Raw genomic sequence first — 14,772 nt, forward strand, 5'->3', positions numbered from 1 at the left:
TCCCGGGATTGATTATCGACATTATAAAACCGCGGAGCTTATATTGATTAATATTGCGAGAGGATCGCGTTTCGCGGAAACACGAATACATCTCGATGCTGTATCTTCATTTTTATCTGATTTATTGAACATCTCCCCCCCCCCCTTTTCTCCGGCGAATTATTTTATTAATTAAAAATAAGTTTTCGACGTTGATATTAAAATCACGACGACGCATTTAATTCGTACACATGCAACTTCGAAAACCGCGGTGTCAACGCGAAACTGCCGAAGGTAGATTCCGTCTACCTGCTTTTTTTATTTTTGCGCGACGCGTAAATGTAAAGAGAGAAAAAAAAAATAAATGGCTGTGCAGTCCGTCGCTTTCTACGAACGCGAGCCGACAACCGAACCGGTCGTTCCACCGCGCGATGCTAATTTTTACGCTGACACACAATATCTGCTGAATAGAGGAAACCGAACGTGCGCCGCGACAAACGTGCCTCTTATGAAACGCCCGAGACGTTTCGCAACGAGACAAAAATGTTAAACGGAAAAGCGCGCAATTCTAATATATGCTCTTTGTCGCTCGGTGTAAATACACAATAATAATACATTAATTATATATGTTCAATATGTTATTAATATGATATGTATAAATGTGTAATATATTAGTAAAATAATAGAATAAATTATATGGAAAATTCAAAATGTAATTGAATAATAACATGACGAATAATAACGTAATAGAAAATCCATAATATATGAAACTGTATATAGGAAAAATTGCTTGTGTGTAGGGATTAGAGAGATCGATAATCTCAATGTTTCACGGTATTTAATCAACAGATTGGAACATCGTATTTGAACGCTAAAATTTACATCTCGTAAGTGGTAATTCCATATGTACGCGCGCATTTCTCCACCGTCTCACGCATCGGGTGGAAAAATTTTGATATATAATACTAAAAAATAATTGGAAATACTTTAAAAATACTCTTTGCAAATGATAATTTTTAGAAATACAGACACACACACACACATACACACACATACTTTCTTTCTCTTTCTTTCATTCTATCGGATCATTTTCATCCCTACCATACAGATCTATTAGCTACAATATTTTGAATTATTTTTTTTTCTTATACGTTTTATACAGAGATTTAAAATCACAAGAAATTATTATTCGTAATGTGTAATAGTAGCGTTATTGTTGTCATCATTATTAATAATCTTACAGCAATCGACACGCAGTAATGGTACAAAGTTATTTCTGTTTTTCACATTCGCCGCAGACGACTATATTTCATACAACGTAATCGATCATACAATTACAACGATCGTTTCTAAAGTTAATTATCATCATTCGAGATTATCCCACGGCAGTTACGGCGATATTTCGCGACAGAAATATTTTCATCTTGGCGCACGCAGCAGTTGCCTATTGCAGGATTGCATTGAGTTGCATTTTAATCGCGCATTTTAACTTAACATATATTTTTACACATGTATTGACGCTCGCGTTAATGTCTCGTAAAAAGAAAGAAGAATAGATCACTCAAAACGATATTCCGATCTTGCAGATACAGTGTAGCTTCGCTAACAAATCGACGTTCTGGAAATTCGCAAAGTGCGTCTCATGATAATATAGAATACAGCTAAATCTACATCTTTTTTTTTTGTCTGAATTGAAAGAGGGCTACACTGTAGCTGAAGGGGAGTCTCTCGAAGGGCATTAAATATAGCGGCGTGTAAATACAATATTATCATCTCTTCTTACAAATAATTACAAACTAAGTCGGCTTTGCATTGATAAATGACTATAACGATCATTACTTTTTGCATTCTCTGTCTTTCTTTCTCTGTTTTACTCTCTCTCTCTTTCTCTCTATCACTTTCGTCACTCATACAAAGTTCAATAGAACTGATTATTAGAAATAATTCACCAGAGGTTATCTTTTCGTATTTTGCTAATATTCAAATTTCTCTCGCTGATCGAAAATGAAAAGAAAGGTTAACGCTCCAAATTTTTAAAAATAACTAGTTCAAGATGCACGGCGGGAGTACGTATTATTTTTATTCAGGACTGGTTTTCCCTTGTGTTTTCTCAGACACAAAATGCCATTGACTTTATACTCTACGATTTTATCTTTTAGGTGCAAAGCACACAGGCAATTAACTCGTTTCGCTTTTATTATGACTTACTCAAAGAGTGACGTATGCGCGTAGTATATTAAAACAGATTTGACATTTGGTGAACTCATGACTTTTACTCACTTGACCCTACTGCTGCGGGTTATCTCATTTCTTATGTACATATATAAACAGATATTATGGTAATAAAGTTTCCTTCTTCATATAGGATGCTTCAATAAAAAAAAAAAGGAAGAGTAAGATATAAGATTCGCAGCGAATTCGTTTTTGGCTAACAACTCTGTAATGATTACATATATTTAATTCTACTTACGTGTGTGATAAAAATAGATCCACAATATATGTATATATATCTAAACGTAATGTCTGTATTGTGTTGCCTTTATCACTACAATCTACTTGTTTAAGTTAAAGTGATAATGCAATACATAATACCTCTCTAAGTCCATCGTAAATCGTATGTAAACGGCATAACTAATGTAAATATATCGACACAATTTGAATTTCATTCTATCGAAACATCCGTTAGAAGCGGCTATATTGTAGCAGTTGTTTTGTAAACGATACCGCATATGCGTAATGAATAACGAATGTTGTAGTAAAAATATGCTGGGTCACCGATTCCGATAAAAGTTCTCGACCCAATGTGTATGTATAACCTGCAAGTGCTATCTAGATCAGAGTAAAACATAAGACCAAAAAGAAGCGTATCTATCTAAGAGGAACACAGAAGCATTGAGAAAGATCATGAAATAACAAGGAAAAAATTGGTCCGATCATCAGTTGAAAATAAAAATTTTATACCCCAAGTGCTTTTGAATCTTGGTATAATATAGATTATATTCTTTGTTCGCGCACGTTCGGCAGCACTGTTTCTCGTTAGATTCATGCTGCTAATAGCACTTTTCGGCCGCTCGATTAAAGGGACTATTTTGTAACACCGTTACGAATATGTAGTCATAATGATGCAATCCCATGGCTCCCTCTCGCTCGGAGTTTACACACCTACGCTACCCCCGTATCTCCTGCCTTTTCAACAATATCATCTTTAATCACAGTACCATCAAATCATTTCTCAGTTTCAGTATTTCCATTCATCCCGTTTGTTAATCATTTAATAAAAATTATTTCTGGAAAACAACTTTTCGTAAGTTTTACTAATTTTTACTGAAGGAGCAACCGAGATGTCAAGATACGTAGTTCTGCATATAAAACAATGTTCCATAATTTCAAAAATAATTTCATAATAATTTCAAAATAAAAATAATTTCGACAATAATGTCGGAGTAAGTAACCATTATATTGGTAACAATAAAATCATTCTGTAAAAAAAAAAAAAAAAAAAAAAAAGATTATAATAATATAGAATCCTACGAATATAGATATCATTTCTTGATAAATTAAAAGGATAAACTAATATAAAAAAAAAGCAGGAAAACACCGAAATAACATCAAATAATAATAAAATACGTAACTGAAGTCATCGCGCAAAATAAAAGATTCAAGAAATCGGATGAAGCTCAATGAACATCAACGCTGAACACGATCCAACGAACGTCGAATTTCGAACATTCGGTCGGCCGTTCGACGGGTAAATAGAAAAGTGCTTCGCACTCGTATCTCAGTACGCCCTTCCCGCGCGGCAAGTGACAATCCTGAAGAACCTTTCGAACGCACCGAGTCTACGTCTGACTCGACGCTCTCAAATGTTACTGTTCACCGACGCCTCGCTGTCCAAAATCCTCTTATCTTTTATCTCCTCCGTCAGCGGCTTGCTGAACACAGGCTCGATTGTCTCGGACAGCAGTTTCGGATTATGCTTGTCGATGTGCGTCAGCTCGATTGGGAGGTATATCGTTCGGCAGTAATCGATGTCGGCCCGGCATAACGGGCAACGCTCGCAGCGACGGGCGCAGTCCAGACAGGCAACGGCGTGTCCGCAGGGAAACAGGGCCGTGTCCAGGCTACGGTCCATGCAGATCCGGCAGAGCATAGCGTCCAGCAATCTCGCCAGGCATTCCCGAGATTCCTGAAATACGTGTACGCGGATCTCGTTATGTATCGAGTGACGCACGGTGGCGAGTCTTCCCCAATATTATTAGTTCACGGGACACGGAGTTCGTCGCTCACCTTGCACTTAGGATTCTCGCACTCCCCGCAGGCGTGCCTGTCGAGGATCTCGTTCTCCTCCGGCAGAGCTATGGTCGCCGCCTCGCAATAAAGCGCACGCCGCGCATTGTCGTATACCTCCCGGCAGGTCCTGCGTATGTCAAACACGTATTTCTTACCCAGGGTCGAGTCCTCGTTGAAAATGGAAATTATTGTCCCCTGGAAGAAAGCAACGGCGCTCCATTATATATACGTCATTCGAATTTAAATCAATTCGAATTTAGAAAAAAAAAACGAGTTGTAGTTCAAAAGAAACCGAGACGGTGTGAAAAAGAGATCGACCGAAAATAAATCAAATATACAGAATGAAATTCGTTCTCTTATACGAGGGGTATACCTTTAAATCGCGGATGAACTGCGCGGTGACCGCGCTCCTGACTGTCTCGCAGCTGTAGAACGCATGTTTCTCGGTGATCGCTCTATAAAGTCCGCTGGCGGATTGGCTGGAGTCTAATTTAAAGTCCAGCGACGTCTCCTCGTCGTCAAGTGAGAGATAAACCAAGTGGAACATTCGCCGTTGGGACGTGGCGCTTTGTATAGCTGTATACGGTATACTGTAACGCAATACATAATACATCGTATAATAAATTGAACCTGCGATGAAGGTAAAGGTAAAATAAAATCTTGATGCTAATCTTCCTTCTGCATAATGGATGAAGCGAAAACTTTGGAAGCTCTTATATATTTGTAAGGACTCTATTGATCTTATCGCGTATAAGGACTTTCTATTTGCTGTCATTTTATTAAGGATTTTATATAATATTAATGTAGAAACACAGCTTTGTCATTTTATATTAAGCGCGGATTGATAATGAAGTTCTCTCAGTAACAGCTGTTCCGTTGAACGATCGTCTCGGCGGATGGTACAACGTGTGTACCAGCCGGTACGTGACGTCTCCTATCGTCGGGAAGCAACATTAAAATTGATCTCGAGATTTTGCGTTGATAAATAAGCACCTTAATAAGGCAGTTTTATTAACAATTAGATGAATTGAATTAATCAACGTGCAATTAAGAACGCTCGTTTAAGCTTTTTTTTTAATTTGTTCAAATTTATTGCGATTAAAAATGCAATCTGGTACAATTTAAAAAACGATAAAGTTTGAACTTTTAACTCGGCTACTCTTTTTCTTAACCGTTAAAAAAGAAATTTGTTGAGAAAAATTTGACGACTGTGGACGCAAATCAATTTTTTGTGTTTATATCAAACATACATACAGAAATGTAGATGATATATATGTATTAATGTATAATCACTTTTGTGTCTCCTCGTCCTGATTGCGGTAGACCGTGATTCCGTGCGGACCAACGCCGATCATAGACACTCCGTTGTATCCAAATTTACTGTGAAACATTTCCTGTCCGAATGCGTCGAGGTTTGATATCTCTTTCAAGAGCCAATATTCAGCGGTCGACGCTTTCATTCCCTGAAATTTCACATATATCTCTGTTATTCATGCAGATCGTGCAACGCATATTCATATAGCAATATTCAGTTATCAAATTGTAAATTGTAAAAAAAAAAGATTTGTTCAAAATTCCTCTTCCTTCCTCCCGGAAAATACATCTCTCTACAAATGCAACTATTCAACAAATATTGTGTATTTTCTATTAAACGCAATCACACGTGCTCTATTAAACAAAAAAATGTTTAATTTAACGTACAAAAGCTTAAAAAAAAATAGAAAAGATTTATTGAACATCGAAAACGAGAAAACGCAAAGTTTACTCGGCGCATGTAAAACTTATTAAATAAAAGGAGAATAAAGTAAAAAGCGTACGTCTGGGATGTCAATCAGATAAAGTTGCTCAAACTATAAATAGGATGTTTTATATAATGACTAAATAGAATGAAAGAAAATAAAAAAACACTATAGAAGAAAGCGTAGTTACGCGTTAACAAAAATACAGGTTAACAAAAAGAATATATATTTATAAAGAAACGTGAAAAAAACCGAAAATTCGGTTGGTTGCATGGTGAAAATGGTTTCAACTTAAACCATGTCTATAAGAGAAATTTATTTGAATTTCACAATTACAATTAACTTATTAATATTAAAAGGTACTATTATAATTTGATAATATTAGAAGAAATATTTAATAGTTTTCAAAATAGCGTCAATTATTACGAAAATTCAGATGATCGTCATATCAAAAATGAATATCAGTGGACCGTGCAATCAGATGAACTTTTATAATATTTATTTTTACAAATTCATATATGTATAAATTCTTTCTGCACTACGTGTTAATAAAATGACGGGTCTCTTCTGTAATATATTGTATTTAATTTAAATTTCATATTCTGTCCAATCATTGTAAAATAATTATTTAGTTTCAACAATTTTCCGATCGTCACTCCATTGATGTGTGATGAGTCAAATTATAATTAAAATACCTCTATATAATTATTATTTTACCTATAATTAATACTTCTGTCATCGCACCTTGATTTCCTTGTGCTGCTGCACTATCCGTAGCAGGAAGTCTTGCGGTTTCGGGCCGCAGGAGTCCGCGGGTTGTATGTGACAGCATTGGGAGTAGAGCGCGTGCGGCGGTGACAGCGCATCGTAGTCACCTCCGTCGGCTTGCGCTATCAGCGCGACCAGACGAGCGACGGAGCCCCAATCCGCGACCTTCAGCCTACTCTCAACCAGCTCGAGGCGGGAGTGCAGGTAGAACTGGTGCCTGCAATCACAGAAGGCAGCCGGAGGACGGCGATGAGACGACGTTCGGATGTGCGTTTTCGCGAGGAAGCGGAGAGTTATTAATTGCAATTAGTTCAATTTCGTGCCGGGCGGACCGGCTAATACACACGATACTCCCCGGCTAAAGTAAGATTGATTACTCCCCCGTTCTTGGAGAGCATTGTTTTAAGGTCTCACCACCTTTCCCTCCCACCCTCCTCCCAAGTTGAACAATGCAGTAATACAATAATGCAGAAATGATTAACGATCGAGGCACGTTTCGCAGCGGCGAAAAATACGTTCGCAATTTAATTGCACGCGCGGTCGTTTAGGCATTATCGGCGAGAGAGAGGCTGTTCTCCCGCCTGTGCGTGACGTGAATCCTGCGAATCGCTGCTCCGCAGGGATCGGTAAAATACAACTGATACAACTGATTATTTAAAATAACAAATATAAAATAGATTCCAGAAACTTATTTAAAATAAAATATCTCAGGGGCCAATAAAAAACTGATACGACTTATTTAAAATGAGAGGAAAATATAAAATAGATTCCAAAAATATATTTAAAATATTAAATATGAAGTAGAAGAAGCTATTTAAAATAATAAATACTAAATAACTCTTTTACTTTTTGAAATTTAAAGTACATATTTTAAATAATGTTATTTTAAATACGACCGACCCCTGCAGTGCTCCGGGATGGCACTCGGTCGCACGGCAAGTTGGCGTTTCGGTTTATTTCCATTTTCAAACGTTTCACTCTCTTTTTTTCTCGACGATCACAAGAGGAAGAAGCTTCAGCGGATATCTTTACTTTGGTTCACCGAATGAATTTCTGGTTGACAACTTAAATGATTCATATCGCACATTTCCATGGTACCATGACTCTACATTCGCAATGCATATTTGAAGAATAGCGGGAGTGCGCGACCGGGAAAAGGGGCAGCTCTCCAAAATACCTCCGAGCTCCTTTTGCATACTCCTGAATATCCTTCAGCTGTACAATGCATACATCTCGCGATAAACATGTTGCCGTCGGAGAAGTGGAATTACGCGTCGAGAGGAAGTGAATAGCCCGCTCGCGAAGTACCAGAATACGGTAAAGAATCTGCATCAGAATATACCGTGCTGTACCATTTTTCATGATTCTGCATGCCGCCGGCGCGCGTTTCCCATCCTCTTCGCCTTTCCCTTTCTCCCATTTAATTCCCTCTGGCGAGCTCACGTCGCCGCGCCGCGGAGATAATGGCTAATCAGGGAACATAAAAAAAAAACTCGTGTGCGCACGATGGCAAATAATTTGACACAATGGGAAAACAATTTATTAATCCGTATACTGCCGTCCGCGCGAACATCGACCCTCATTCGGGTCGCGAGCGACACTTACAAAGCGTCGACATCAAACTCCGGCTTCAGCGCCATTACCTCGATATCTCAATTGATAAAAAAAGAGAGAGAGAGATAGAGAAATATCAGCGACATATTTCCGAGCTATTAACTCGCTGCTTTTTAACGAGGAAAATATCAATTTCGATCGAGAATAAATCGAGTCGACGCGATGAGTTGGCGAGAATCCACATCAGAGCCGATTTGAAGAAAACGTCAATGATCGAAGATCTCCGAATTTGCCGAACACTGTCGGTATCGAGAAACGTTCTCGCGTTCAGCCTGTTTACCGGAAAACTTCGAGGGAAGTGACCTCGATTTACTTTTTCCCTCCGAAAATTATCAAGAGAACATTCATTTCGGAAAAACGCGAAAGAGGAAGACGGTATAGCTGCGTAAAAAAATTGAGGTCGCGATCGTAATTTCGTGAGATCTGCGCGCCCGAGCAGTCGCACACGGCTTCCCCCGGGCAGCCTCATCACCGTCGGCATCTTGAAACGCGCGGGTCCTTCGAGAACCGCCGTGGAATTCCGTGTAAATTAAGCGATTTTCCCCGCCGTAAAGTTTCCACCGGTGCTTTGCGCTCGAAACGCCCTGCTCTCCCAAAAAAGAAAGACGTTATTTACCGCGGGTCGTTTTCTCCCGGTCGCGAATGTGCGAACAATCTGCGCCGCTCTCGTCGAACGAAACTCGCCGTCTCCGTCGGCCCCGAATTTCGGCGAAATCCGCGCGACGGTGGGAACTGCTCGAGAACCCAATGACATTTGTCACCGTGAGAGAGATATTGCAGGTTCTGCCCGAAGTTGCCGGAGGGGGATAGTTGTCGGAGAGAGAATGCCAGAACTCTCCGTCGTCGGTGAACGCATTGTTAACAATCGCGCGACGACGAAAATCGCCGGCCGGAAGATCGAACTCTTCCGGCCGAAGATTCGCGCGAGGGGACAATGGAGAGGGGCGATTCGAACTGCTTTCGCAAATTGAGACTCGCGCAGACTTAACTCTTAATCGAGCGACGTCGGCCTCGGCCGAGAGAGTTTCTCTCGCGATATTCCAACAACCGAAATTACTTTCCAGAATTACGAAATCCACGTTTCGCTTTTCTTCATCCGTACAATATTACGAGATTACCTGAAATTACACAATCTCACGGTTACGGAGTAGTGACCGTAACACAGCTCGATTCTCAGAATAATGAAATTATCAGAATAGCAGTCTAATCGAGTTCACTTAATCTCGATTTGCCTCGTAGAGGAGAAGCTTGTTGGATAATTAAGCAGAGTTCGCACTTTGCATCTGCAGCGATACCGTCTGTCTCGTTAATGTGAAATGACACTGAATTTAATATTCCTAACGCAATTCCACATATCGTTTACCGCTCCTCTGATTTTCGGGCGGCGATTTATCTCATTAAGCAGCACGTATACCTTATCCGACCGTTCCTTTCTCGCTGAAGATATTTCCGCTCGGCTAAAATCGAGGACGAATGAGGCAGCAAGAGGGAACATCGAAATTATGAACAACGCTTCTAACATCGGACTTACAACGCGGCAAGAAGATCTGACTAAACGAGGCTAGGCTGAGTGCTTTTAGAAAGCTTTCAAGCCGCCTTAAATGCCGGGAAATACCTCGGTGGGCTAAAGCTATTATTAAGCGCTATTACAGGCAAGGCCATTTTTGAAGAATTCAAACGCGACACTCTTTTTGTATCCGAAATATTTATTAGATATACCGCATGCCGAACGGATATCCCGTGTGTCGCGTCGTACTGTGTTTGACAAACATATAACCGCGTCGTACGGAGGGAATATTTGAATTAGCGCGAGTCAAGTAACTCCGGTAATATTAACGACATCGTCATGGAACGTCTGGCTGTAGTGGCGTATATTTCATTCATGACGTGTACACAGCACTTTCCTATACATAATTCAGAAATGGAAACAAGGTCGGCCCTTCCGCGCCGAGTTTCAAATAGGGCGTTCCACTCGATTGATTGTGCAAGAGGTACTTATAAATCAGTCATACTGGACTAACGCGCGAAGTATTGGTAACTAATACGTGCACCCGTGGCTCCGCGAACACATCTGCGAAATTCGAGGACGAAGTCGAAGCGAATGTTTCATTCGAAAATCGAGCACGTACAATTAATTCTCCGAGACTAACGTGTCGTTATCTAACAACCCGCAATAATTCTCATCGTTAAGCTCCTCCGAGAAACAAATGGCAAACGGACCAAGGCAGCCTATAGAAAACCGTAGAGCTGCAAAATCTCGATTTCCACGTGATTAAACACATGGTCTGTCCCAAAAGTAATGAGGCTAATTCTGGAAAAACCGTTTTATTGAAAATACATTAAATATTTTTTAAAGTAGGATCCTCGAGCGTCAATGCAGCAGTTCCAGCGTTGCTGACACTCTTCGTAGCAGCGCAGGAAGTCTTGATCGGGCATGCCTTCCAAAACACTCACCACGACTGCTTGGACTTTTTTAATTGTCTCAAAAATGTCCGACACTTTTTTTGGGGACTATTAAAAAGGTCTAAGCTGCCGCTACGAGTGTTCTGTAAGGCATGTCTGGTCAAGATTTCCTGCGCTGTTACGAAGGGTGGCAGTAACGCTGGTACCGCTGTATTGCCGGTTAAGAATCCTACTTTGAAAAATATTAAGCGTATTTTCAATAAAATAATTTTAGTCTAAAAGAATTATAGTCTCATTACTTTTGGGACAGACCATGTATAACTGTTCACGGATATCTTTTTAATAAAGATTATACGGGTAAAAGCGACGCGCGTCGGCGATGTCGCCAGCAAAGAGCTGTCCAAAGAGCGTGAAAACTCGAGCTGACGTTTGCGCTCGGATGAACAGGCGGTCGTGGAGAGCTGCAGGACCTCCGTGCGGTCCTGTGTCTACAATATTTCCTAGTAAATAATTCAAAGGTTATTTCCAACCGGCGCCCGGGTAATTTTAAAGTGGTCACCGCGGCCAGGACTTCGTCCGCTGGTTTGGCCCCTCGTAGACAGCGCGAAAGATGGACCAGCGAGAGTGAAGAGGGAGGAGAGGGGTGAAAGGAGTAGTTGTGAATAAACTGGCGGGATTTCTTAAGGGAACGAGCGCGTCGCAATTCGCCGGGACCGCGGGCGAGTCAGCTGCATGCGGATTAGCATTAGCGTGCGGTTGCCACGCCGCATGCGGACTGTCGCCCAGTGACATTAGCCAGCCACGTTGTAAATGAGTCAACACCAGATCCGACGAGCTGTGAATTTTCAAAAAGGGCACGCCGCTCGTTCGCGGCCGCTCAGATTTCCGCGCGCGGAGAGTTTCCACGCGGCAAAGAGGATCGGCTTTGGTAGCGGCTGTAAAGACTATACAGCTACAAAGTGACCGCAAGGCGATCCCTGCGGAGCGCTTTAAATTAGGTTTCATAATTCTCGAGGCGCACACGAGAGAAAACGGGAACGTCGCAGGATGCACGTGCGCGCGAGTATTAACCACCGCGTTCATAATGTATACGCAAATTACGAAGTTTCCTGTAGGACGAGAAGAACTGAATAATTAAGCATTGAATTAACCGTCTAAATCAAGTGATCGTTAAACTACTTTTTGTGACAATTAAACATTAAATTAATTGTCTAAATTAACTGATTATTAAATTATCTTTCGTTTGTTGTGCATACTATCGAAATGATTGTGCAACGATATTTTTTAAAGTAATGAACGTAAATAAAAGTCACGTATTGACGTAAGCGTTAATTGATATTACGCAGAGTGCGTTCTATGGAATGTAATCCATTCTATTTTCTTTAGACAGATTTGACATGTCAGATTTGTATGACAAACAAATTTCAATTAAAATTGTGTAACTTGTCAAAGTAATAACAAGCGGAGTAATAAGCAATCTCGACGTGACGTGCTCTCACTCTACGTTTATGTTGCGTCACATCCTCCATATTTTTCTGTCACATTCATTAAAATGTACTTATTAAAGTGTTTTCCTGCAGTACATGCATAATCTGTAGTTTTCATTCAACCTTTCAACGTGTTTAAAATTCTTTGTGACACTAAGACAAAGCCATGATAATGGAAGGCATGAAAAAAACACGGTGACTATAATACGATCTTACTTATGGCGTAGACGCGCGACGCATATCTTTCCCATTACTGCCTTTTTCCTTTCCTCTACATCTTTTTCTTTTGAACTCAAATTCTAGAGTAAAAATTCAAAGCGTGAATATAATTAATATTCTTCCCAACTCTTCAGTTCACGTAACACGTGAAGGGAGAGAAAGAAAAAAAGAACTAGAGGAAAAAGTCCCAATTCCAAAACTCCTCAACTCCCCCTTTTCTTACGCAAACACCCCTGAAAGCGGCTTAAAAATAAAAATAGCGGCGATGTTCGAAAATGTCTTCGCGCGTTCATTAGCGACTCGGCCACCGAGAGCGCCTCTCACGGGCGCTCCAATTATGCACATGCTCTAGAACGAAGCGCACACAAACGCGTCCTCGTGTATATTTATTTCTGTGCCCGCTGCACAATGCTTTAATTGTACCGTACGGTCTTGCTAGCAATTTTCAGGCACGCCCGCCGCAGCGACCACGTACGGTTTTGTATCTAATCGGACCGTGCGTAATTAATTATTCCGCCAAGTCGTAATTAACGAGCCGACCCTCGAAGCAAGTCGTAATTACTTTTGCTTCTCCAGCCGCGACTTTGTCCCCGCGACAATTTGATTTTGACAAAACAATTCACATTGATGCCTTTTTCTACACTAAATACGATCACTTAATTAGCTTACTGATATAAGATAAGAAAATGTCAAGTATCGAATTTCGTAATTTGATGTAACGATTATATTTGAATAGTTGTCGTGTCGTAACACATATACAGAGACAAAGAAAAATAACTGAATATTGTGTAGATTTTAATTTCAGATTTAATTTTAAATATATTTTCACTGTGACCATCGGGTTCTGTTCATTATAATGTTGAATCGATAATTCATTATTATCGTATTTAACCGGAATAACTAAAGTTCACAAACTGCGCCAATATCGAGGATTCAATTTTGCATTATGTATAGCTCTCTTCCTCTTGGCTAAATACGCGGGTGGTACGCAGTATAGAGTATAACCGTATAATTCAATTATCTCATGTCTCTACAATTTTCTACCACGAAACTAACGCAATCCTGTTCCCGAAATAATAGTAGACTGTTATCGAAAGTATTGGGAATCAATGAATAAAGAGCCCGATATCGGGGGAGGGGGAGGGGGAGGGGAGAGGCCGTTCGTTTTATTTTATGAAAATTTGGTGCCACGGAGGATATTAAATTCTTCGTGCTTATCGGAATTTTAGTCTTTATTTTAACGGCTTTTAATGCTTACCGGAGAGGAAAGGCAATAATAAAAACCAATAAAATTATAACCCACGTAGATTCCTCCGCTTTTTCTCCCTTTTCCCGCGCCCGCCGGTCACCACGCGACGCGAGTACGGCAATAATTGACTTTGCTTGTTCTTCGTTACCTCATAATAGAATTTTCTCTGCGGATCCATCCGTGCGTTATGGCGCGGCGAGCGTGAGACCTAACAGGAAATCACGTCAGCCCCCGCGAGTAATTAATCCTCGTCGAAGGTATATACCTCGCCCGGTAATTAAAGTTCAGGAGCAAGTAATCCGCGGAGCGTACTCGCAGTGCTTTCTTCCCGCTTTCGACCGACCCGTATATATCGCGCCGGCCGCCCGCGTATTTCACGGCGCGGATCTGCTTATTATCGAGGATCGAGATTAATGGAACCCCGTTTCGGGCACGCCGAAGCGGCTCTAACGTATCTTCCGAGAGAGAGAGAGAGAGAGAGAGAAACGGCCAGTCTCCCGCTATCGCGCGACTCATCGTGTAGTAGTCAATGACCACGTCGGCTTAGGCTCTCGAATGCTTCCTTCAGTTTCCGTGTTTACACCGTCGTCCGCGCTCAAATTAAATACCAGTGTAAGAATAGAAAAGCCGAGAAAAGAGGGAGAATGCGTCGTACACTCGTGGTCGCCTCGGTGGCGCGGACGATTTCTTTGGCGAGCTCCGCCATCGACATGCTAGGTCGTCCCTCCTTTTTCTCTCTCGTGGTACTTGTCCGGCGAAGCATCATCGCTACGTGATACACTCGTAAAGGAAAGGAAACTACGCTTTTTCGTTTCGTTTTTCCGTTTTGAAGAATCGCGCGAACGTGAAGCCGCAGAAATTATATCTTGACCAAGTGGGTACACGAACATTTTCAAGGTTTTGCAAACCCCGGCAAATATCACGTAATTGGCTATGCGTGTGACGTAACGAAAATGGAAATTATTTTATACGCCGTGACATTTTCATATCAATTTACGGAGCCAGAGACGTTCCTTTAAATCTG

The 14,772-nt window shown here is 40.8% G+C and overlaps 1 protein-coding gene across 1 annotated transcript in view; it reads right to left on the reverse strand.

Moving 5' to 3' along the window:
* Positions 1–800: 800 nt before the first annotated feature.
* The window catches only part of LOC105451978 (E3 ubiquitin-protein ligase MYLIP), a 150,651-nt gene continuing 136,679 nt past the window's right edge, over positions 801–14,772 (reverse strand). Inside the window, exons 3-7 of the mRNA XM_011692733.1 lie at positions 6,753–6,993; positions 5,563–5,732; positions 4,643–4,859; positions 4,267–4,464; positions 801–4,165 (exon numbers count right to left, since the gene is read on the reverse strand). Coding sequence (XP_011691035.1) covers positions 3,839–4,165; positions 4,267–4,464; positions 4,643–4,859; positions 5,563–5,732; positions 6,753–6,993 — 1,153 coding nt within the window. The 3' untranslated portion in view covers positions 801–3,838. The remainder of the gene's footprint in view (positions 4,166–4,266; positions 4,465–4,642; positions 4,860–5,562; positions 5,733–6,752; positions 6,994–14,772) is intronic.

Source organism: Wasmannia auropunctata, unplaced genomic scaffold (genome assembly GCF_000956235.1).
Source record: "Wasmannia auropunctata unplaced genomic scaffold, wasmannia.A_1.0 LD336106.1, whole genome shotgun sequence".
Lineage (NCBI taxonomy): Eukaryota > Metazoa > Arthropoda > Insecta > Hymenoptera > Formicidae > Wasmannia > Wasmannia auropunctata.